Below are 25,725 nucleotides of genomic sequence, written 5' to 3'. Positions count from 1 at the left end.
TGGGCAGCTGTTTAAAGTTGAAATAAAATATTGATTAAAGTCTAAAGGAGAAAATTATTTTTAATGAGGGCCTAAGGAAGAGCTAATAATATATGAGATTTTGACATTTGAGGATGATGTATCACATACGAATTACATTTCTGCAAAACTTCTTTGAATCATAAATAGGCTAACTGCAAAGTAAGGCTATTCTCTCTGCCCTGATGAGACTTTGTTAAGACTCTTCTTCCTCTCTTTTTAATCATTATAGAAATTAATATTTAGTATGAACATTTGATGCCATGGTTTAATTTCTTTCCTCCATTCCCTCTGCTTCCTGTTTTTATTATTTTTATTTTATTTATATTTTTCTTGTGATGTGTCTTTTAAATTAGGAACTTTTGGTGAGGACTTGTTTTATTTATATTGATCATATTAAAAATGATGTCATAGCCCTTTTTTGGCTGAAGGATGTGATAAAAATGCTTTAAGTGAAATAATTGGCTTGCCTAAAAATACTGTAATGTGTATTGTTATTTTAAGTAGTCATACTTGTATCTTTATTAGTGAAGAAGTGGCTTAGAAATCTCCCTTTGCACTCTTTGTAATTGGCAAAATGAACTCAATTAGGTTTTGCAGTGTTCAGTATCTCAGGGACAAAGTGCTGAAGCTTGTCTGAGACTGTCAGCTTCCAGTGCATTCTCTGCCATGAATTTAACAGTGGGGCTTTCAGCAAAATCTTTGATCTAATTCATCTAACATGATTACAGCATTACTGAAGTGTTGCTTGTTGAAGGAGGAGTGGAATAAAAATGTAAAAATAGAAATCAAATCCAGCACTTCTGTCCTAAAATATGATGATTTTTTTTGTCTTGTCAGTCTCAAGGGCGATACGAGATCATGCTTAGTTTGCAGAACATACTGAAAGGGTTGGGAGCTGCTGCTATTCCTTGTCACAGAGATATTTACAAAGCTGCTCGTACATGTTTAACAGACAGATCAATGGCAGTTCGCTGTGCTGCTGCAAAGGTAAAATATTCTGTACTTTTTGGTAATTAATTTTCCTGTATACCATTGCATATGTTACATGAAGGATAAATCCATTACATCCAATCTTTTGTGTTACCAGGAAGATTTTGGCTGTATATAAGTATGGTAAATAATATATCTTTATCGTTTGGTATATTTTTGTTAGGATTTTTCCCACAAATAAATTCAGTATATTAATTTATCTCCATTAATATACATTTTGCAGTCTGACATTATGTCTGTAAAGCTACATCGATAATAGCAATGTGTATATGTATTACAGAGCCAGTTTGGTGCAGTGGTTAAGGCACCAGGCTGGAAACCAGGAGACTGTGAGTTCTAGCCCTGCCTTAGGCACAAAGGCAGCTGGGTGACTTTGGGCCACTCAGTCTCTCTCAGCCCTAGGAAGGAGGCAATGGTAAACCACTTCTGAAAAACCTTGCCAAGAAAACTGCAGGGACTTGTCCAGGCAGTTGCCAGGAGTCAACACTGACTCAGAGCCTCCCCCCCCCCCAATTGTTTACAAGTCAGATAAGGTAACTTTCTTTATACATACACATTTTTCTTAAGGTGTTAAATTTGTTCCATTTGAAGTCAATATCTATTTCCATATTTTAGCTCAGTAGGTGTTTTATTTTTTTCCCTTTTAAATGGATCACATGTTCATTTTGAAAGAGTTATACAGTACTGTGCAACCAACAAGTTATGATCCTTGCTGGAATGAGAAAAACGAAGCTGAGCAAAGTACTGATATATCTTTAGAGTCCCTCCTCCCCCCCCATGGAAAAATGATTGAAATATTTTTATTCCTTCATGTGAAAGAGCTGAAAACTTGTGAAGTTTAATTATCTTAGGTTTATGTGCTCATGAGTCTCCCTTTAGAGCTAACAATGAATAGATAGTTTTGAGGCCAACTTTGAGATTTTGTGTGTGTGTGCATGTGTGTATACATACATACAAGCATACATATAAAAAAACCCTTCTGGGTCAGATTAGGAATACCTGGATAGGAGGGGAGAAGGTGAATTTGTTGATGCGTTTTATCTTCACTGTCAGACAAACATTGTTAGATGCAGCCCAAATTTTTTTAGGTATTTTTTTTTAACTACGCAGTATTTGTGCACACAATATTTATTTATTTTGCTTGTTTTCCTTCTTCCCCCTTTTTTTAATATAGTGTCTTCTTGAACTTCAGACTGAAGCAACTTTTATGTGGAGTACAGACCTAGATAGTGTTGTAACTCTATGTTTTAAATCCTTTGAAGGATCCAATTATGATGTACGAATGGCTGTTTCTAAGCTTTTAGGCTATGTATTGATTAGTGCTGTTACATCAAAACAAGCCACAGGTGAGTTCATTTATTTTTTTCATCCCTACTTTGACTTAGGAAATAATAAGCAGTATAGCTGCCAGTAGTAAAAACTCTCCAGAATGAGTTAGTGAATGATTTTAGCATATGGCAAAAGCTAATATACTAATACGCTAACATAATAACTAACAACATAATAACTCAAACACATTCATACACACACACACAAACATATGTACAAACATTTTCTCTGAAGTATAACTAACACATACACATACATGTGTATGAATATTTTCTCTAAGCTATATCAAACTTACACCATATTTAAGAGAATGTATGGTTATGTGTATGTGCTACATCAGAATAATTATTCTTCTAATATAATATTTCTAATATTATAATAATAATCTAAAAAAAATAGTGATTATTTATATTTCCACTGTTCCATAGTGGGAAAAGATTAAGATTAAGAGGGAAAAGTCAACTATATTGGCAATTAAACTTAATAGTAGACAGAGGAAAAGGGAAATAGCATATGAGAAAACATTGTAATTAGTCAAAATTACTTAAATTATCTAGAGGAAAGAATTGAAGTGCCCATCCAGTAGTTTAGCTGCCTCAATTCAACTTGAAATTTACAATCAGCACTACCCAGTTCCCCCAGATTCTCACTGAAGTACCTATATTATATGGGTTATTTGGTGTGTTCCACCTCCATTTTGATGATGATGAAACTAATTCGTAACACTGAAAGAATTAGAAAGCCTTACCGATTTGACTATTATTGATAATAGTAAATGTAGCCTTTCTCTTTTAGAATTCACTGTCATAAAGAAATGGTAGTCTGCCTAAATCAAGTATTATACTATTTTCATTTATTTTATGTAATTTAACAAGGGTAATGCTAACTAAGTTTCTTCATTCAGGTAACTCAACCTAAATAGGTTGTATTTAGGTTGCATGCATGGGTAGTACTGATATAACATGGTTATTAGATTAATGATACCATTACTAAATTTAGAATAACCTTTGTCCCTTGCCAAAGCTTTACTGTATTCAGTAATACAGAAACACTTGGGCCATTCATGCCCTCCATTGTTTTGGGCTATTGTTCCATTTAGCTCATCATTATGTTCACAGACGCCTTGTTTCCATGATATCCTAATCTGTCCAACATGTCCCAACTAGGCAGTGAATCAGACTTGTTAAGATGGAACATCTCAACTCTTGTCTGTAACCGTGGCTTGGTTCAGCTTAGCTAACCAGAATATAGACTGAGTCCAGACTATTAGCTATTATTTTATAGATAAATATGAGGTGCAAGAGCGGTTGCAAAGCAGAGTCATTATGCAGCAACCTTGCTGTTGCTCACATTTAGTTTTCACCCCATTTAGCCACATGTAATAGTTCTGTTGAAAAAAAAAAGAAGAAAAGGATCTGTGAAGGTTGCTGGGGACCATACAGAAAGAGTTTTGCCATAAAATGACAGGCACACATTTGAATATCTTATCATTATTGTTTGTTTAATTATCTACTGGTCATATTTCTAGGGTGACCCATTGCCTAATGATTCTGGCTGGCTTCACAAACTAAAAGCACAGTGCAGGTAGTCCTTGGTTAATGACCAGTTGTTCAGCAACCAGAGTTACCATGGTGCTGAACGAGTGGCAGTTATGACCAGTCCTTGAAGTCCTGGTCATCCCAGCACCTCTGTGGTCATGTGATGGTGATCCAAACACTTGGCAACCAGCTCGCACCTAGGACGGTTGCAGTGTGTTGTGGTCATGTGATTACCATTGGCAACCTTCCCTGCTGGCTTCCCACAAGACAAGTCAATGGAGAAGCCAGCAGGGAAAGTTGCAAGTCAATCCCACTACCTTTTTTCCCAAGGAGCTCTGCTACAGACATTGCACTTTACGACCACATCACTTAGTGGTGGAAATTCCGGTCCCAATTACCGTCACTAAGAGAAGACTACCTGTAAAATCAAAGAACAATACACAGTATAGTGTAAAATACAGATTGCATGTGGACAGAGACCACAAAAACCACAACTTATTTCCACTACACTCACTACTAAAAGGGAACACACCCTACTGGCTAGCCTCAAGACTGGGAAAACATTTTCTATCTTTATTTGCAAGTACTTTTATGCCCCTTCAGTCATGTGAATCTAAGCAGCTTACAAAAGCTAAAAGCAGTAAACAAATATACAAAAAAAACCCACACACACAGACAGACATATATATAAAACTGAACTTAATAATTTTAACAAGCAAGCATGAGCAGCACCCACATGCATCCTTAATAGATAAATCATTGGTGCCTCAGTCCTCAGATGCCTGCCTAAATAGCCAGGTTTTCATCCATTTTCTAAATGTTATTAGCAATGACACTAATCTCATTTCTGAAGCAGCTGGTTCCATAGGATGGGAGTGCCAACAGAGAATGCAAGCTCCAAGTCATCCCCTTCCATTATACCTGTGAATGTGTCTACAATCTGGATTTTTGATTTTGTGAGTTCTTGAGAGTATTTGGGAGATTTGAATTTAATTTTAGGTAATATATAGGATCATGCCATGCAGGGTTCAGACCTTTGGCTCAACAAGTATTTAGTACAAATTACATCTGTGGATTTGGCTGTGCTATCAAATATGTTATTGCATTTCAATAGAATATGAAAGTAAATGAAAGACTGTCATGTGTATGTGTGGAGTATGAACCTTTATATATTTTTTTCATTGAAAAAGCATCTGCCAGACAACATGTTCGCAAAATCTCATTTATGGAAGCTTTGGAACTGCTAGGAACAGGTTTTCTTCGTGGGAGTTCTGGATTTCTACGAACTGGTGGTGATATTCTAAAAGGAACCAGCTCAGTCAGCAGGGATGTTAGAGTTGGAGTTACTCAGGTTCGAGTTATATTACAGAATGTTAATGTTAAGTTTGTGTTTGACCTTTTCTTATTTCTGTGAGTAATTTGTTAACTGTACTATATACTAGCTCATGCTGAATATGTTAATATATGTTACACTTAGGGTTCTACAACATTCTGGAGAAGTCTGAATGTTTTTAATATTGCTAAGCATTTATCTCAGTTGTTAATGAAAGCTTGTATATTTCTAGTTTAAAAATGGCAGGCATAAATCCAATAAGTAAATGAAGACATACAATTTTTAAAATACTTTCCGCTCCCAAGAAAGCAATTATGTAAAGGGGCTGAGGACTTTGTCATCAGCATAACCCTTTGAAAACAGAACAGATCTGGACCAAATTTGGTGTGATGGGAGACGGCAGCAAAAGAAAGATTGAATTTGAAAATGGGCTGGATTCAGCTGGAGCTTTGAAGAAAAATGTTCTGGAAAAATTCCCCAGTGCTTCCCTATGGAAAAGGCATTTGGTCAGCAGCTTGGAATGCTGCTGACTTCTCTGTTCTAAGACTTCCCCTCTTCCTTCCTTCCTTCCTTCCTTCCTTCCTTCCTTCCTTCCTTCCTTCCATTTATATTGCTGCCCATCTCAAACTAGTGACTCTGGGCGGTTAACAACAATAAAAACACTCAAGATATAAAACAATAAAAACAATAACAAAAATTAAAAATAAATATAAATACAGCCGAGCGATCTAAAAGCCATGGTGTTAACATAATCATGCAACGGGACCCTTCTCACACTCGTGGCCCCAGGCCTGGACACAAAGCCAGGTTTTCAAGGCCTTCCGGAAAGCCAACAGGGTCGAGGCCATCCTAATATCAGGAGGGAGGATGTTCCAGAGGGCAGGCACCACAGCAGAAAAGGCATGCTTCCTGGTCCCTGCCAGCTGACATTCTCCTTCCTAGTCACATGATCCAGAGCATATCATATGTTGCTTCTAGCATACATAAAACCTTTTATGTAAAAACTATGCTGTTCTGCATCTTAGAATGCTGTGAACTTCATAAAAGTATCATAAAATCATAAAAAATTAGATAATTTTCACAGAATACTCAGTTGCTCTCATGGATTAAGTAACTTTTTTTTTTTAATCTGTTCAGTCGTGTCCGATTCTTGGAGACTGCCTGGACAAGTCCCTGCAGTTTTCTTGGCAAGGTTTTCAGAAGTGGTTTGCCACTGCCTCCTTCCTAGGGCTGAGAGAGAGTGACTGGCACAAGGTCACCCATCTGGTTTCATGCCCAAGGCAGGACTAGAACTTACAGTCTCCTGGTTTCTAGTCTGATGCCTTAACCACTACACCAAACTGGGTCTCTAACTTGTTATACCTAAAGCAAAAGTTTTACAATTGTTGCCTTGTCTGGCCTCATTACTTAACGGTTCAGTAAGTTATCAGAATAATATATTGCTTAAATGAGTCTAAGCCCAATCAGTGTCAGAGCTTTGTGGTAGTAAATTTACGGCTTATCTTTTGGAACATGGATTCAAGTCCAGCACATTTGGAAACATATAAGGCTTTATACATTAGTTATGGGGTTTGCTTCTTGCAGCAGTAGACCAATGGTGGTGTCCCTTGGCTTCCTTATAGAATCAACAGAACTTTGCTGCATGATTGAAACACCATTTTCTGTTTCCATCATTTGTCCTTCTTGCATCTATGGTATAGTGTCATCAGAAACAGGCTATCACTGTCTTCAGAGGCATTACAACTAAAAAAAAAATAGAAATCTGCAATCAGCCATGTTGTAATGGTTGCCTATCCTAATAGACTCAGACTCACAAGCAGGTACTTAATGATACCTGATTTATTAAAAGAATAGTATGCAAATACAGAGAAAGCTGAGAATGAGTAAAAGTGCGCCAAATACAAACTAAAAACCCTCGCCTCAAACGTAATCCCTCCCCTCGCCCTGCCGTTGCAAACTCCCCCCCCCCCCCAGGTGCTGGTAACCGTTTCAACTGCTATCCTGGGAAAGTAACCTTGAACACATGAGATAACCCAAACACATTCCAACCCAGCAGCCAACAGATAACAACTCCCCGAGATGGAATCCTCCGCCCCTCCCAGATGAAACACGTATCAGTGAAATGACGTGCGAAACGTTACGATGTACCAGCAACATTGGAACGGTGAACATGACATACCGCCCCCCCAAAAATACTAAGGAGCAGGTTTCATAGAATAAGCGAGATGAAAGCGTCTAACTAAAACAGGAGATTGAACATCGCGGGCAGCCACCCACTCAGGGTGGGGAAAATGCTTCCACTGAATGAGGTACTGCAGGGTGCCACGAAGCCTGCGAGAGTCAAGGACCTCCTTCACCTCAAAATGTTGCTGTCCGTCAATCATAATTGGCGCAGGAGGTGTAGGTTGCAGATGCCACCAATCAGAGTGGTTGACAGGCTTGAGCAAGCTGCAATGAAAAACAGGATGTCAACGTCTAAGATTGTGATGCAAATCCAATTTAAACGTGACAGGGTTCACAACTCCCACAATGGGAAAAGGACCAACAAATTTAGGAGCCAATTTTTTCGAGGCTGAGGAGACTTAATGAACTTGGTGGAAAGGTCACCAACTTTGAAAGCAGGTTGAAGGGCTCGTCTCTTATCAGCATGCAGCTTGTAGGCGGACTGGGCATCTGCCAACGCTTGTTGAATAACTGGCCAGGAATCACTCAGGTGTGCAGCCCAATCAGAAGCAGAACAGGGTGGTGGTGTGGGTTGAGGTAAATCAGGAATGGGAACAAAATCCCTGCCAAACACAGTACGGAAAGGGGTGTGCCCTGTGCTCTGATGGACGGCGTTGTTGTAAGCCACTTCAGCAAAAGGCAGGAGATCAACCCAATTGTCTTGCTGATAGTTGACAAATGCCCGCAAAAATTGTTCAAGGGTAGAATTAAGAGCCTCTGTAGATCCGTCAGTCTCCGGATGCAACGCAGTGGACAATGCTTGCTTAGTGCCCACCAGCTTTAAAAATGCCCTCCAAAACTGAGAAGTAAACTGTGTTCTGCAGTCTGTGACCAAACGGGAGGGGCTCCTGTGAATCCTGTAGATGTGGACTAGGAATAGATGGGCTAATTGTTGAGCAGACGGAATGGAGGCACATGGAATGAAATGAGCTTGTTTGGAAAAGTAGTCCTTCACCACCCAAATCACAGTCTTTCTCTGACTAGGAGGCAGTTCAACAATAAAATCCATGGAGATCTCCTCCCAAGGGTGGGAGGGACTGGCCACAGGCTGCAGCAAGCCTTGCGGTTTGCCCCCCTTCCGTTTAGACATGGCACAGAAAGGACACGAAGCAACATATTCTTTAACATCACGTCTCAATGTAGGCCACCAGAATTGGCGGCGTACCATGTGTAAGGTTTTCACGAAGCCAAAATGACCAGCCACTTTATCATCATGAGATCTACTCAAAATCTCCTTTCGCAAATTGTCAGGGACATAGAGGTGGTTCTGCTTCCAAGCGAAGCCTCTGTCAAATGTAACATTGTCTCTATTTGCTTGCAACAAGTGTCAGATTTCAGTTCTGAGAGAAACTTTTGTTGCAATTGCGAAGGAACCGCTGGCCTTCCCCCAGCCGGTGAAACTGAAGCTGAGGGCAGCTGCACACGAGTCTGACTGCGAGTGACAGCTTGCAATCCCAACTGGGGTTCTGTCCACAGTGTACCCACAACGTCAGGTGCCTGGACCGAAACCTGGGGCAAGCAGGAAAGTGCATCAGCCAGGAAGTTTTTCCTGCCCAGAATGAACCTCAATTTGAAATCAAAGCAACTGAAAAATTGAGCCCAGTGGATCTGCTTAGGACTGAGTTTACGGGGAGTGCTGAGCGCTTCCAAATTCTTATGGTCAGTCCAAACCTCGAAAGGACATTTGGCCCCCTCTAAGAGGTGGTGCCATGTGTCCAAAGCAGCCTTGACTGCAAAAGCCTCTTTTTCCCAAACATGCCATCGCCTTTCCGTCTCAGAAAATTTGCGGGACAAATACGCACAGGGCTTCAGGCAGCCCGCAGCATCCGCCTGCAGCAAGAGTGCTCCAATTGAGAAATCGGAAGCATCCACTTGAACCACAAAGGGTCTAGTGGGATCAGGGTGTTGCAGAATAGGTTCAGCAGTGAACAGGCTTTTGAGTTTGTCGAAAGCCAACTGGCATTCAGGTGTCCAATTGAGCAGTGCTCCCGGGTTCTTCACCTTTCGTGTGTCCCCCAGCCCCTTCGTACGTAATAAATCAGTGAGAGGCAATGCAATTTCTGCGAACCCCTGAATGAACTGGTGATAATAGTTGGAAAAGCCAAGAAAACTCTGGAGCTGCCTGCAAGTGATTTCATAAGCTGAGTCTTATGAAATTCATACTTAGACAGTTTAGCATAAAGCTCAGCCTTTCTCAGTTTGCTAAGTACTTGCTTCACCAAGCGCTCATGTTCCTCCACCGTTTCAGTATAAATCAAAACATCATCCAAATAAACCAGTACCCCTTTGAACAAATGCTCATGTAACACTTCATTGATCAATTGCATAAACACCCCAGGTGCCCCCGCCAATCCAAAAGGCAAAACCTTGTACTGAAACGAGCCCAGAGGACAATTGAAAGCAGTCTTCCACTCATCCCCCTCCTGTATACGGATACGGAAATAGGCTTCCCTCAAATCCAGCTTAGAGAAGATCTTCCCCTTGGCCAGATGTGCTAATATGTCTTTTATTATTGGCAAAGGATATTTGTTTAATATCGAAACCGTATTTAATCCACGGTAATCTGTACAAAGTCTCAATGTCCCATCCTTCTTCACTCAAAACAAAACGGGGGTGCCCACTGGCGAATTAGCTGGTTCAATAAAACCCCTGGCCAAGTTTTTGTCCACAAACTCTCGTAGCGCCGCCAGTTCCTTTTGTATCATGGCATAGATTTTTGGCTTTGGCAGTTGTGCATCTGGGACCAACTCTATTGCACAGTCAGTTTTTCGATGAGGTGGGAGTTGGTCCACCTCCTTCTCACCAAACACATCTGCAAAACTCTGGTATTGCTCCGGCAATCCTTCCAGTGGGGTGGCAGCGAAATGCGGGGTTGCTGCCGCCGCCCTCCCCACTGCTGCCTGCGGAGCGTCGTCCTCCCCAGGGGCTTGATAGAAACCATCCCCAAAAGTCAAAGTCCTATGCACCCAATTTATATATGGGTTTTGCTGGACCAACCAAGGAATCCCCAGAATGACTAAAGGACCCCCCACAGGCGCCACTACAAATGGCAGCCCCTCACGGTGGCTGCCCATTTGTAACACCACCATGCCCGTGGAATGGGTGACTGGCTTTCCCCTCGCCGTAGAGCCATCGAGCTGAGTAAAAATCATGGGGCGTTTTAGAGGGAAACTGGGTAACTCCAAAGCAGTCACCATATCAGGGTGCATCAAGCAGCGCAAACATCCTGAATCGATCAAAGTCCACACTTCAACAGTTCTTGTGCGGGAGCCTAGCTTCACTTTCACTGTCAGTGTGGGATAGTTGCCACTCAACGAAATATGGTCGCGCCCTTCCTCTACCACCTGCCCAGAGGCGCCCTTTAAAGCAGGTGGCTGGCGTTTCCCGCCGGCTGGAGTATATCGGGCTCCCCCTCATCCCCAAAGTAAGGAATTTGCTCTACTTCAGTCTCAGCTAAAGCCGCCTTCATTTTCCTGGGTAAAGAGGGAGATTTCCCCGACGACTTTCCCAGACGTTCTTCGGTCTTTCCTTTCGGGCACGCCGCTGCTTGGTGACCGTCCTTCCCACATTGGAGGCATTGTCCCTTCACATAGCGGCGTTCTCGCTCCTCTTCCCAAGCACGTTGGCTGGATTTTCCAGTGGGTGCAGCAGTGCAGGAACCCTTACTGAGCCTAGCATATCTCATCACCTTCCGGTGAGCAAAAGTTTCATGGGCATACTCAGCCTTCCCTGCCAGCTGTATCCACTCATATAGGGAATCTGGGTCGTCTCGCCCAAGCCACCACCTTAGGACCTCCGTATTCAGACCGTCCTTAAAAAGTTCTATCAGGGTGGATTGGGACCAATCCTCAACTTTCCCAGCCAAAGCCTTAAATTCCAGAGCGTAGTCTGCCACCGATCGTGGCCCCTGGCACAGCTCCCTCAATGCCCATTTTGCTCTTTCCTTAGCTAACGGGTCTTCAAAGTGTAATTTTAATGCCCACGGGAATTCCTCGAACTCCTCCAGCTCAGGGGCCTCCGATTGACATAACTGTACGTACCAATCGGCCGCCTGCCCCTTGAGCTTAGTGGAGATGGCATTAATTTTGGCTCTTTCTGAGTGGAAACACTGTTCCCATTCGTTCATATAACTCCTTGCATTGGTAAGGAAGAATGACAGCTTAGTTGGATCTCCATCAAATTTAATGGTAAAGTCCTTTACCCCCATTCTGGGTGGTCCCTTTGCCACAGCTGGACGGTCGGGCTTCCTTCTAGCCCCCAAGGATCTCTGCTCTCAAGGAGAGGACCTTGAAATTCTTACCCTCGGCGCTCTCACTTCCTCTCGGTGCCGGGTTCTACTCCTTTCCTCCGGGGAAGGTGGGGGCGAAGAAGGAGTCGAATACCTATGACTAGACTCCTCTCCCCTCCTCTCCCGTGGACCCCAGTCCATGGACATTTTCCGAAACATGAATTCTGAGGACTCCAATTTAGCTTCCACCAGTTTTATACAATCAGGGGTTTGGGAATCCTCCTTTCTCTCTTGCCTCACCACAGTTGGGGACAATGGGTACCGCTGCTTCCAAGACGTTCTTGATGTCCCTGGTAGGGCTCCCTGTGTCTCATCCCAGGTGATCAACTCGCCTGGTGACTCGCCGGTCGGTTCAGGGGCTCTTTTACCTCCAACCTCCTCATCTCCTGGGCTGAAGCTCGACCCCTCCCGAACTTCTGAAGTCTCCCAAGGAGGGACTCTCTCCATTCTTATTACTGTAGAGTCGGGTTCCCCCTCACTCGATTCCTCGCTTTCCATGGTTTGTGGATTTGGTTTGCTCATCGCTAGCACTTCCCCTCACAAAATAAATTTGGAAAGGGGCTAACGGAAAAAAAAAAAATTGATTCTCAGCTTTATGTAATGGTTGCCTATCCTAATAGACTCAGACTCACAAGCAGGTACTTAATGATATCTGATTTATTAAAAGAATAGTATGCAAATACAGAGAAAGCTGAGAATGAGTAAAAGCGCGCCACATACAAACTAAAAACCCTTGCCTCAAACGTAATCCCTCCCCTCGCCCTGCCATTGCAAACTCCCCCCCCCCCCCAGGTGCTGGTAACCGTTTCAACTGCTATCCTGGGAAAGTAACCTTGAACACATGAGATAACCCAAACACATTCCAACCCAGCAGCCAACAGATAACAACTCCCCGAGATGGAATCCTCTGCCCCTCCCAGATGAAACACATATCAGTGAAATGACATGCGAAACGTTACGATGTACCAGCAACATTGGAACGGTGAACATGACACATGTATGGATATGTGTATATAACACACTAATCTATAACCTATGGTTATCCAGTCGCATGCTTTGTAACATAAAGCATATTATAGCTTAGTGTGATTGCCTGGTTTATTCAACATGCTATTTCCTAATGTGTTTTAGTTTTTGATTTAGCTATTTTTTAAAACCCTGGTTTATGGTTTAGCAAGTATGAATATGGCTTATATGTATCATATGAGGAAATTGTACATAAACTGTTGCAAGCTACTGGGGCAATTAAGTAGGGCTGCTCTGGGTCCTAATTTGGGCAGAAAAGCAAGACTTTATGCCTAAAGATAGAAGAAAGCATCCTCTGTTTCCCCCACAAAATGTGTTCCTCAAGGCAGTAATTTTGACCTGAAATCATGTTTCTTCCCACTGCAAGATGGATTCATGTGATAGCCTTCCTTTTAAATGTTGTGCTTTAGGGGAGAAAAAGTATCACTAAAGTTTTCGTTCTACAGACATAATACTGTCCCATTAAGATTATCCCCATTTCTGTCTGTAAAGCATGGAAATTAATTTTAGATACTTTAAAAATATGAAAGATCACCATCAAATAACTTGTTTTTAATAAGTAGAACAGTATTTTATAAGCTCATCACACTGAGGTCGCTTTTATTGATTGACATGTAATCTTTTAAGCTGTTCACAGCCTTTTTGTTCTGGATTCCATTGTTGTAAAACCAATTTAGAAAATAGAGGAGTATTTCAGTAATTGCTAAGATCTCATTCTTAGGGGTAAGAATGGCAGTTTTAACTTAATTGTTCTTAAAATTCAATCTTACCCTAAATATACTGTAAGTTTATATATAGTATTCGACTGATGTCAGTATTCTTATTTTGCACTAAATGTTTTAAATAGCATAAATGAGTTTGCAATTAAGCCTAACTTAGTGATATTGCCATTTTAAACTGAGGGGAGGAATTTTTTTTCAGCATTTGGCTTAATTTAATGAAGTATATCTTTCAAACGACTACTGCCAAACCTTTTAACCTCGCTTCACATAAAGAAGCTGGAAACATGTTGCTTTTAAAAAAAGAACAGTTTCATGTTTTTGTAGTATGAGAAATACTGCTACGTGCAAGATGAAACTGATTTTAATATTTTTTTTATCCATTGTTTTTCAGGCATATGTGGTATTCATCTCCACATTAGGAGGAGAATGGCTTGAAAGGAATTTTTCTGCCTTGCTTTCCCACATTCTAGAGCTGGTCTCTCAGTCTCACCCTAAGGCTATTCAGACACAAATGGACGGTATCTGTTGCCGCCGTTGTATTTCATTTATCCTCCGAGCTACGGTAGGAGGCCTTCTCGGGGAAAAAGCTCGAATTGCAACTGCCAAGGAGATTTGTCAAGCCATCTGGAAACTGAAGAAAGTTATGGGTATGGGACTAACAAGATTATTTGCTAACCCTCCCTCCCTCCCTCCCTCCCTTTCCATTCCAATAATGCATTAATCATTTCCTAATCTATTCATACAGTAACTTAGTTGCAAACACAAACTAAGTCTCTCTGTGGCTTTTTTAAAAAAATCATTTTTAATCTTAAAATTTCCTGAATTTTTCTCATGATGTAGTTTTAGACGAATGTGTGCAAAGTAGATATGGTGGCTGACTATAGACTTGGCAGCACAACCTTACATTATACACCACTAACATGTATATCTGTTAAGGGAATCCTGAGCACAACATTCTCTCTAGTAACGAGCTTCCCTGTTGCGTTTTAGCAAGTCATGCTGAAATAAATGACCCCATTCATCTTACCCAGTTTGGAAGGTTTGCTGAAATCTAGATGTTGTAACCAGGAGAGTTTGCTGAAGCTAATAAGACTGGGTCTAGTTGTTTCCTTTAAAGGAGCTTACTCAGGCAGCACAAGAAGGTCACATAAGAACAATTAATGGAAACTGCTCATTATTGCAGCCTGATTCTAAATCATGATTCTGTAGTGGCTATTCTGCACAATAGTTAGAATCCTGATCGTAAAGCTTAGCTTTTTAAAGGGTAAATTGCTAAAGATTTATTTATTTATTAGCTTAAAACTAATCAGTTGTGCAGAGGATAGAGGGAAAGGATAATTATACGATAATTTATCCATAGTCTACATCCAGTCTAAAGTGTAATCTTTTAGCTCTTTTCCTAATGCCTCACTTTACCCCCAAAATGTGTGTCAGCCACCTCTCCCTGGCTTTTAACCATTTCTTTTATTAATGTATCCTTTTCTATTATCAGATGCTGCAGTGAGTAACTGTAATGTCGAAACCCGTGTTGGTACAACAGAGGTAATAGCAAGCCAGCATATGTTAATATGTGCCCTAGAAGAGCTTGGAAACCTCATACATGGTTTAGGTACTACTGCTGCACCTGTTCTGCAAGATTCTAGTACAGGTAATGGCCTTATAGAGACTTAAGCTATAGGATAAATAAAACAAAACAAAAAAAGAGGGCGTTCAGATACTTCCAGCAGTCTTTTTTTAATAAATTAAAATATTCAGGATAGATTCTGAATCAGTACAGGTCATTATAGGGAATCTATGGTGAACACATTGTTGGAATCAGTTCTTAGAAAATTTTTGTATCATTTTGTATGCATTGTTGTATCATTTTGAGGTTTCAGAGTGTTTCATGGAGCTATATACAGTATAGGCTGTGTCACAATGGGACAACAGCTAGCCTAACTTGGCTAATTCCAAAAAAAGCTAAGAATATTGCACCTAGTTGGTAATGGGAGACAAGCAAGAAATCCCAGACCAGGCTGGATTAAGAAGTTGAATAACCTCCTGGGAGAAAGCCATTTTTGTAATGTTGCCAAGAAAACAATATGAATATGTCTGTGTAATTACCAGGAAATGGCTCAAATTAAAAGAGCCTTTACATACAGTTAAAGCCACAATTCTGTGGATCATCCTCCTGATCTACTTACTGCAGCATGAAATTGTCTGGGTAACACTTTTTAAGATATGTCTTCATAAAATTGCATTTGTCTCATCTTCAGCAGTTTTGCTTGCTGAAGTGGGATTTATCCTCTTTTTGCGACACATGCTACGAATGTTCTGCAAGGCTGGTGATGATATAGTCAGGGACAAGAATCTGCCCAGCTCTTACTGGCATGCCACCTGTCCAGTCACTTGGCACTGCCTTCTGTGTCCATCATGGCTTGAGAGAATCTGGACACCTGGGTAGTGCCAAGTTTGCATTGAGTAGATTCTTTTTTTTCAATCAGTATCCCAGAAAATTCTGATAATTCTATAGATTGTTTTTTTCTGGCTGACAGTCAGTGGACACATTAGGGGAGTAAGATAAAACATGTGGAAGCTCTGTTGCTTTTCTGACATGTCTCAGTAAGCATTCTCATGTGTTTGTGGTTCTAATCTGGTAATATGTTTCATTTTCCAGGAGTCCTGGATGCAGTAATCTCCATTATCCTTCATCCCTGCATTTCAGTTCAGCTAGCAGCAGCATGGTGCTTACGTTGTATTGCTGTAGCATTACCCTGTTATCTCTCTCCACTTCTGGGTAGCTGTATTGAGCGCCTGATGGCAATGAAATCCTCTCCAGAAGCAGTGACTGGCTATAGTTTTGCTATTGCTGCTTTGTTAGGAGCTGTCAGACAGTGTCCTTTAGGAATTCCACATGGCAAGGGGAAGGTAATTATTACACAGTTTGTCAGGTATTCATTGTAAGGTCACAATTACATTTGTTGCTTGCATACAACTTGAGTATTTAAATAATGTGATGTTATTATTTTGATAAATGAGTTATTATTTGTTTTATGTACTGTATATGTTCCACAACTTAGTTTTTTTAACTACTGTATCAGATTCTGCAGGGAACAACTGTCTGTGATGAAGGTTCAGTATTCAGAAGCATGCAACATTTCACATTGCTTAATTGGTTCAGTTTTACAAATTGTGTTTCACAGGGTACATGAATCAATCATAAATACTTTAATAATGAAACTGTTACTGCTTTTTAGTTATTCCATCTGTATATTAGAGATGTGCAAAGCATTTACAAGAGGTGATTTGCAGAGTGTGTTAGTGCAAGTGAAATAACCTTCCTCAAAACTTTAAAGCTTGCTCATTTATTGCACGTGCCAGCCCAGACAACACTTCTGCTGGGGCTGCCAGTCAAGTAAAAGTGATTGTAGATGCATATATACATACAGATATACGGGGACAGCATTTGAAGTAGCCAGGCAAACCTGGGAAGTAGAGTGAACAAAGCAAGCAACAGTGTGTTTGTTAGAGAAGACAATAATACAAGGGTCTGTATTACCTAATAATTCCATTGTGCTAATCAGTTTATTTAACACAGAATTACTACCTTGCTGTATTGTAAATACTTTAGGTGGCTGAAGATAAGTTTGTTTGGTTTTAACTTTGTGTGAAGACAGCCATTATGGTTTGAAAATTGTGGTCTTTGTCTTTGTATGATATGAGAACATGGCCATTATGACTTATCCAACAAATCTTGGTTAAAACAAATCACATCTAACCATGATGTATAAACCCAGGTAATATACAGTATGCTTACTGGTTAGAGAGGACAATTTCACAGCATCTGAGGAAGTAGAGTCTAGCTCACAAAAAGTGATGCCACAGCACATATTATCATCTTCAGTGTTTGGCAAGAGTTTCAGGCTCAAGAGGAATAACATCACTATTCTAGAATTTATTTCTTGTATTTTACTTCACTTACACAGCTAGATGAGAAAGTTTATTTGTGGGCCATGACATATGCAGAAGTAGTATATATGCATCTCTTCATAAGAATTTAATTTTGTATTTCAGTCCTTGAGATAGTGACAATTCTTTGTTTTCATGTAGGTTGTCATGATGGTAGCTGAGGATCTTTTGCGTTCTGCTTCTCAGAATAGTCGGATTTCAGTACAAAGAATGCAATCAGGTTGGCTTTTGATAGCTGCTTTAATGACATTAGGTAAGATTATTCACCTATATGTCTTTATTTATTTTTAAGTGAAAAGTTGAGCACTTCTGTACTTCTTGTCTGTTGTCACTGTTTCAATATATGAATTCGTTTTTTTTTTATTGTTTTGTAGCTGTAGGAATATATCTAACTTAAATTATTATTTTCTTGTCATAGACCATAGGGAATTATCTTTTCCAGTACAACAATTACACAAAATATACCAATAACAGATTGTGTTATATATGAATTGTATGCAAACAACCACACTTTCAAGGGTGAAGTAAACAGTTTTAAAAACAATTATGAACATGTGGATTCCAGATAATTTTGGCTTTCCCACCAGCCTTTGCAGAACATTCATACAACATGGGACTATAAAGTATTGTTTTCCACAGTGTCCAAACTGGCATCTCTGGACAGCTCATGGGAAGAACATGAGAACAATGCAGAGGAGAGCTTTAGTCCTGGTTTTGATGTTATGATAGCTTTCCTGGACCCCAATGATAGGGCAATGCAAGAATAACCAATGATCTTTAGCACTTTTTGTATTGCTAATAGAGTACCTGATTATACAATACAATCAGTTATGGTAGGTGAAATCCAGTGTTGCAGAGGTAAAGTATATTCACACATCCAACCATTTCCACTTCTCCATTTGCAGTTTCTCATACCCATCAAAGTTTGCTTCAAAAGGTCCCTTTACTTTTCAGAGTATGTTTCAAGGGCACATGGGAACTGCAGGATGAAGGAGGATGAAATAGTTTAACTAAAGAAAAAGCTTCAGTTACTGCCATCTACAAAAAAAATTTCCCATCTTAAAATAATAGGTCCTGCGGTGGTCCAGCATCATCTTCCTAGAATGCTGTTATTATGGAAATGTGCATTTCCAGTATCTCTTAAAGACTTAGAAACTGAGAAGAACCGTGGTGATTCATTTACATGGCAAGTGACGTTGGAAAGCCGAGCAGGTGCTCTCTGCGGTGGGTGAAAATTATCATGGCTGTTCATACTTTCACTCTTTTTGAATTTTCAGAAGTCGTAGCAATAGAAGTAAGGAATAGTCTTTTTTCCTCCATTGTTTCCCAATTCCAGGACCAGGTCTTTCCATAACATGTTTTTTTACACATAAACGTCTAAAATATGCAGTATTTTTAGCTTATTTGGTTGCAAGTATAAAATTGTATTTGTTGCTATATTACATGTAGACACTTGGTAAATAAGAGAGGTACTAGCTACTAATCAGTACTAACCTTGCCGATTAGTATAGGCTGAATGCTCTGTTAAATTAATTAGACCACCAGTACAGAGTGTTTATTCATTATTCAAGCATTGGAGATAATCTATCTCTTTCACTACTTCTGACTGAAAAGTAGTGAACATCTGACTACATATTTAAGTATGTAGAATAGCTACCCTTTATATTCCATAGTACAACAAAATTATTTATTTCATAATTGCATGTATTTATATACCATCCATCTCCCAAGATTCTGTGCCAGATATATCAATTAAGTGTAATTGATTATATTCTTCTCATTAATTTTTCTACTTCTGTCTATAACACAAGATTGTATTATGATTTGTGTATGTACTGTACTGTACCAGTCCATCCTCCAGGAAATAAAGCCAGACTGCTCACTTGAGGGAATGATATTAAAGGCAAAACTGAAATACTTTGGCCACATAATGAGAAGACAGGACACCCTGGAGAAGATGCTGATGCTAGGGAGAGTGGAGGGCAAAAGGAAGAGGGGCCAACCAAGGGCAAGGTGGATGGATGATATTCTAGAGGTGACGGACTCATCCCTGGGGGAGCTGGGGGTGTTGACCGACAGGAAGCTCTGGCATGGGCTGGTCCATGAAGTCACGAAGAGTCGGAAGCGACTAAACAAATAAATAACATGTACTGTATACTGATATGCAATCAATATGCTTTATTCTCAGCTATCAAAAGCTTTATTCTCTATTGTGGAGGACTCCTTACAGATGAAGTGATTCAAAGACTGCTTCCTCCTGTCCCATGTGCTGTTGATTTACTAACACAGTAAGTAATAGTATCTCTATTTTGATCCTCACCCAGCATAAAATAACATTCAGTGATAAATTACAGGCATCCCATTGTGATAGTAGTCTAGCCTATATACAGTGATAACTGACTAAGATTTAAGTTACTAATGGAAACTATAAAACCATGATACTGATACTGTTAAGATTATTAAGATTAATATTATGAAGACAAGAATGAGTACAGCATAGTATAAATTTATATAATTTGGATGTTGTGGGGTCCTTGGTGCTCTCTGAGCCCTGTTGTTTTCTTGCAGACGTTTCATTGCTAGACTAGGCAACATCTTCAGTGGGAAAAGGGAGTGGGCCTTGCTCTCAGTTTATATACCATGGTTTGTCCAGCTTGTGTTGGTGGGGGTGTTGTTCTCTCCTTGGGAGTTCCTTGATTGGGCTGTTGTTTGCTGCTTGGTTGATTGACTGAGTTAATAGTTCCTTGATTAGGGTGTATTGTGCTGTTTGATTGTTCATCTGGTGTTAATCCTAGTGTTGATTTTTGCATATCTGGGTGTTGATTGCTGGCAAGGGAGTGTACTGGTCTTTTGACTTTTCTACTGTCTCTTTTGAATGGTATGTAAATGTTGTTCACTTCTATATGTCATTTCTATGTGTTCACTTTTATGTGTCACTATCTCACTGAAATCTACAACTAAAACTATATTTAATCTTGGTATTATAAAGAACCGCCCAGAGTCCCTCTTTTTGGGGAGATGGGTGGTGGCTAAATTTGATTAATAAATAAATAAATAAATAAATAAAAACTATAATATAGTTGTAATATAAAGTATTGAATAAAAAGAAATAGCAGAAGTCTAAAACATAACCAGTAGAATACAAATATATTGCCATTGTCTTTGTCAACGTGATGGCTCTGATGGCAGTGGATGAATTAATTTTATCAGTGTGGTCATGGGCCATATGTAATAAAATAAGCATGAACTACTACTGAACATTTGTGGTGGAGCTTACACATAATGCAAGAAAATTTTGCTACGTTGAAGGAAATGTTGTGTATAGGGTTTGCCATCAGTTATCAGTTATTTGTAATTTGGAGTGAGGGTCCCTCATCTCAAAGAAACCCTAGTTTAGATTCATAGTGATTTTGGTTTTGTTCTACTTAAGTTACAATACAGGTAGTCCTTGCTTACCAACCACTTGTTCAGCAACTGTTCGAAATTATAACGGTGCTGAAAAAGGAGTCTTGCAACCTGTCCTCAAAGTTAGGACCATCACAGCATCCCCATAGTCAAGTGATTCTGATTCAGGCACTTGGCAACTAGCATGCATTTATGACGGTTGCAGTGTCCCACAGTCACTTGATTGCCATTTGTGACCTTTACAGCTGGCTTCTGACATGTAAAGTCAGTGGGGAAGCTGGCAGGAAGTTGCAAGTCACGGTCATGACATTGCGCTCAATGACTCCCAATTATTTGCTTAACGACCACAACTGAAACTGACTAACTTGTAAGTTGGGCATGGACACATGACATTTCACTTTATGACCATGTTGTTTAGTGATGGAGTTGCTGGTCCCAATTGCAGTCAGTAAGTGAGGACTACCTGTAATCTCTTTAGTTTTAAAGACAGTGGTCATGTGCGTGGGTTTATTTGGATGACACAGTGATCTGGACTGAAAGGGGAAAAGCATAATGAATAAAGAGGATGGCCTTGAAGGACTGAGGGAAGATCCCCTACCAAGGCAACTATCGGATAAATGAAACTTGAGCCCAGACCAGGAAAGTAGTTTGTGAAAACACTCCGACAGCCCCGGTTCCCAATTCTCATGAAGATAAAAGAGGGAGGAAAAGTAGCACATGCAAGATTCTGTTACTGTAGCTGTTCTAATCAAAGTACCTTTAGGTCTGCACGGTGTCTGTTTTTTAGTCCTGATAGGACTGACAAAAGTTGACCTGGAGCACATATGGAGCGCATGTTGTATCTGTTGGCACCACCTTAAATCATGAGTGTCTTGGATCAGGTGCTATTGCTGAGCAAGCCCAGAAAAGGACACTTCTTTAAGGAATTGTCTTCCTTGCTCTGAATCACCTTTTTTCCCTCTCAGTCCACATAACTGCATAGCCCATGTGTATAAAATCAATTGCTGACGTTATTTGTTGATTTATTTAATATATAGGCAGCCCATCTCATATACCTGACTCTAAATTAGTTGAATAGCTTTTCTTTTGTAACTCTAGGATATTTTCTTTAACATTTTAAAGGCTTCCTTCGCTAAGTAAAATGTATGGCAGTGCTTTAAAACTATCATCAGTGACATATAGGAAAAGACTTTATGAACTGCTTGCTTTGTTGCCTCCCAAGACTTACGAAGGTATGTGTACCTTTTTGGGGAATAGCTTCCCAAAATATGTCTAAAGACTTTGTTCAAGTTTGTCTTGTTTTAGTAACAAATGGACAAGTAAAGCATTGTAACACGGAATATAATTAATTTGTATTTAAGAAAAAGCCTTAACACAGAGAATCATACTTGAAAAACCTGCTTCTAGGGAAGTCAGAGTACCAGATGAACTCCATGCATAATGATAGTAAAGGACTATATATAGAGAAAGCATACTTTGATAAAGGTTAAGCCTTTAAAAATCAGTGTACCATACTGTGTTCAAGAAGGGATAGAAATGCTGTCTTGGCCTTTGTAAATTCAGGCATGACAGCAGACCATCCATTGTGTGCATTATAATTCAGAACCTGAATGATCATTTGAACTTTTTGCTTTATAGTTCTTCCTCTGCTTTTTGTTTTCAGTATACTTATTTTGCACATGGAGACTGTAGTTGTATCTCTGTGTGCAGTGAAATGCAGAAATAGAGGTATTGCTGTAACACTGATTAACAGACATTAGACCACACAGCAATTCAACTGTTTTAACCATAGGGTAATATACTGTCCCCCAAGGTCAGTTTAAACTGCAGAATAAAAAAATTGAAAGTTATACAACTATTCTGTCTTACTAATATGACTGAGAGAAGAGTTTTCTGTTTTACAAAGCTATTGTATAGTCTCATCCTGTGGCATCATGTGTTATAAGGCATTATAATGGGAGAGGAGTAATGTATAACCATTAACACATTTCATTTTTATGTTTGTTATACTCCCTTCACTATTAAATGCTACGTAGTTAGAAACATGAAATATATTTTCCATTTTAATTTCAAATAGACTACCCAGTCACTGTAAATGAAAAGAAATTCTAGTTGTAAAAAATATTTTTCTTGATATCTGTAATCTTGAATCTGGTGCTTCATCAGAGTCTATCAACATTTCAGTATCAGATTTATTTCAAAAGTTGCTTGATGTACTGACAGATCTATTTTTAATAAATACACAAAAATAAAATACTTCTTCATTTAGGTTATATTTGTATTCAAGAGAAGTTTTGCTTTACTGCAATAATTTCTGGGGGAAAATACATTTTTTGGCTTTTCTTTCTAACACAGCTGATTGCGATACTCTCCATTGCTCTTTTTAGAAAACCTTTCATTTTTATTGACACAGAATATTTCACCTGCAGATGTTAAACTTGTTCAGTTTTATGACTCACCAAGGAACACATTTATCAGAAATCACATAACCCATTTTTTGTCCTTAAAATACTGTTGCAGTAATGTATTTGGGTACTAGCTATGTATAAAAGAAACATTTTCTTTTACTTTCAAAATTACAGGGAGTTTCTCTGCTGTTCTTAAAGAACTAGTGCTTGACTTGACTCAACTTGATTACCAGGCAGCTGCCTCTGCTGCTTATCTTCCACCCTTTTCCCACCACTGTGAATTTGCCTTACTTGATCCCTTACTGCAGGAGACGGAGCACAGATTTATTGAAGAGCAGGTACTACATTTCAGCAGTTATTTATGCACTTAGAGGAGAAAAACCATGTCCTGCAATGACAATTGCATTCTTCTGTCTTTGCAGTTGCTCTTAGTTAACAATACAGCTGGTGGTAGCCTGGAGTTTGACCCATTTGCAATTTATGAGAAGGCTATGCATGGAGATTCAGTGCCTAAGCCCTTATCTCCAGCTTCATCCATTATCAGTGCAGCAACCCGTCTCTTTGGAGTAATATTTTCACAAGTAACAGAGACCCAAAGGTAAAAAGAGTGTGAATGAGATTTCAATTTCAAGTTAGTTGCACTCATGGGAAATACATTGTTTATCAAAAACATGCATTTTATCTAAACATTCTTTTTTACCTTATGAGCTAAACTATGGTAGGAGTTGTCTGTCTTAATTTGTATTCAAAATGCTGTAGAATACTGCAAAAACATTATTTACCTCTGTAGAGAGTACTTGGTGTGTGTATGCATATTACTGGGGAGGGTTCCTTCTGATCAGCAGTGTTGGGTGGCAGTAATTGTACTACTAAGAAAGGTGATTGGACTGTCAATATCGGAGTTGCATAAAACAACGTAACAGACCTGCATCTTTTATGTGAATTGATTTGATTGTATTACATTTGCAAAGGTTGGAATATGAATCTGAAAAGTGCCGTATGGCATTTATTGCATAGATCTTCTCAGCAACTCTGAATTCAGTTACCATTCTTCTCATAAGATAGATGAAACACAGATTGTTAGAAAGACTTTGTTTATATTTAGCATAAATACGATCTGAAATAGAAATTGTAGATGCAACTCTATCAACGTCTTCTTTTCATTTGAAAGCTTTGACATTTTTCTCTGGTCTTCCTAGTTTCTTCAAGCTACAAATCCCTAGATTAGAAGAAAAGCATTGAAGCATATGTGTCCCACATAGATGCTTTTGAGAGGCAACTATAGCCTTGACAACAGAACATAGGCAAAATGTTAAGAGAGAATTTAACAATAAAGAATATTGCTCAGCTGTGCTATATGTACTATAGTAGCTTTATGCGAAACAGGAGAGAGGCTCGTTATACCATTTCCTCTTCACTCTGTGTGTTTAAGGCTGCAAGTGCTGGAACAATTATTGGCATCCATAAAACAAACCAAAGGATCACGGCAGCAGATAGTACAGCAAAACATCATATCAGCAATTTGCAATGTTCTAAAGGTAAGAGTTTCTCTTCTGTTTATCATGAAAGTTGGGTTTTTTACCCAACATTGATGATATCTAACGTATTTAAAGAGAATCTGAAAACTTAAGTTTGCTGCCTTGGTTTCCTTGAAATTACTACTGAAACTTATTGCCCATATTATCTATTACTGAAAAAAAGATGTAATTTAGAAAATAATTAGATAAATGGAAACTGCTATTTGTTGCTCTTCCGAAGTTGAGTCTGTTGGATGCCCTCTGTGGCTAGATGATGATCTGTTTCATTTTCCAAAGTGTTTACTTCCATACATAACACTAAGCCATAATGCTTGTTTGCTTTTCAATAAAAGGTGAACCACCCTTTATGGCTTAGCATTATAGATGAATGCAGCCTTGGTTTAATATAACGTGCATCATGCCAAGGGTCAACACATTCTCTGCTCCCTAAAAGCTGCTGCTTTTAGTTCACCATAGATTTTAAGGTCACCTGAAAGAAGTACTAAGTATTAGTTCAACATACTATATTAATAAATAATTTGAAGTTGTCTTGCTTTGATTTTAATCATAGTTTTCACGGTGTATTGCTTCACATGATATAATAAAGTACTATTCCTTTTGGTTAATGATACAAACTTCTGCAAACCTCTTAACTACAAGGGAGAGGGAGTGAGGGCAATGGATCCATGTTTATGGTTTCACTGACTTTTTCATGCTTAAGCGTTTTATGTTAAACAATAATTTAGTGTAGCAATACAAACCGCTTATATCTTCTCTCCTTAATAAATCTTAGTTTGCAGTTCTATTTTCTGCTATTATATGATAGTTGTCTTTTTATAATAATATGCCAGTCTTGGATCCTTAGGGTAAAAAAGTGATTGAAAATTTAAATAAATAATACTGATGTAGAATAGCCATTTGTTGGACTAGAACAGAAAAATCTGAGGCAACAGAGGATAGCACTTTGTTTTATGGTT

At 39.3% G+C, this 25,725-nt stretch overlaps 1 protein-coding gene across 2 annotated transcripts in view; it reads left to right on the top strand.

Moving 5' to 3' along the window:
• Window positions 1-25,725, top strand: part of HEATR5A (HEAT repeat containing 5A) — a 75,426-nt gene that overhangs the window by 13,536 nt on the left and 36,165 nt on the right. For both annotated transcript variants that reach the window (XM_063290020.1, XM_063290019.1), the window contains exons 5-17: window positions 859-1,008; window positions 2,186-2,357; window positions 5,069-5,229; window positions 13,862-14,117; window positions 14,963-15,118; window positions 16,127-16,377; window positions 17,560-17,671; window positions 18,490-18,642; window positions 19,607-19,706; window positions 21,946-22,055; window positions 23,406-23,569; window positions 23,654-23,829; window positions 24,664-24,769. In XM_063290020.1, the coding sequence (XP_063146090.1) occupies window positions 859-1,008; window positions 2,186-2,357; window positions 5,069-5,229; window positions 13,862-14,117; window positions 14,963-15,118; window positions 16,127-16,377; window positions 17,560-17,671; window positions 18,490-18,642; window positions 19,607-19,706; window positions 21,946-22,055; window positions 23,406-23,569; window positions 23,654-23,829; window positions 24,664-24,769 (2,067 nt within the window). The remainder of the gene's footprint in view (window positions 1-858; window positions 1,009-2,185; window positions 2,358-5,068; window positions 5,230-13,861; window positions 14,118-14,962; window positions 15,119-16,126; window positions 16,378-17,559; window positions 17,672-18,489; window positions 18,643-19,606; window positions 19,707-21,945; window positions 22,056-23,405; window positions 23,570-23,653; window positions 23,830-24,663; window positions 24,770-25,725) is intronic.

The sequence above is a fragment of the Candoia aspera genome, chromosome 1 (assembly GCF_035149785.1).
Source record: "Candoia aspera isolate rCanAsp1 chromosome 1, rCanAsp1.hap2, whole genome shotgun sequence".
In the NCBI taxonomy this organism is placed as follows: Eukaryota; Metazoa; Chordata; class Lepidosauria; order Squamata; family Boidae; genus Candoia; species Candoia aspera.
This window is presented reverse-complemented; position numbering and strand designations above follow the sequence as displayed.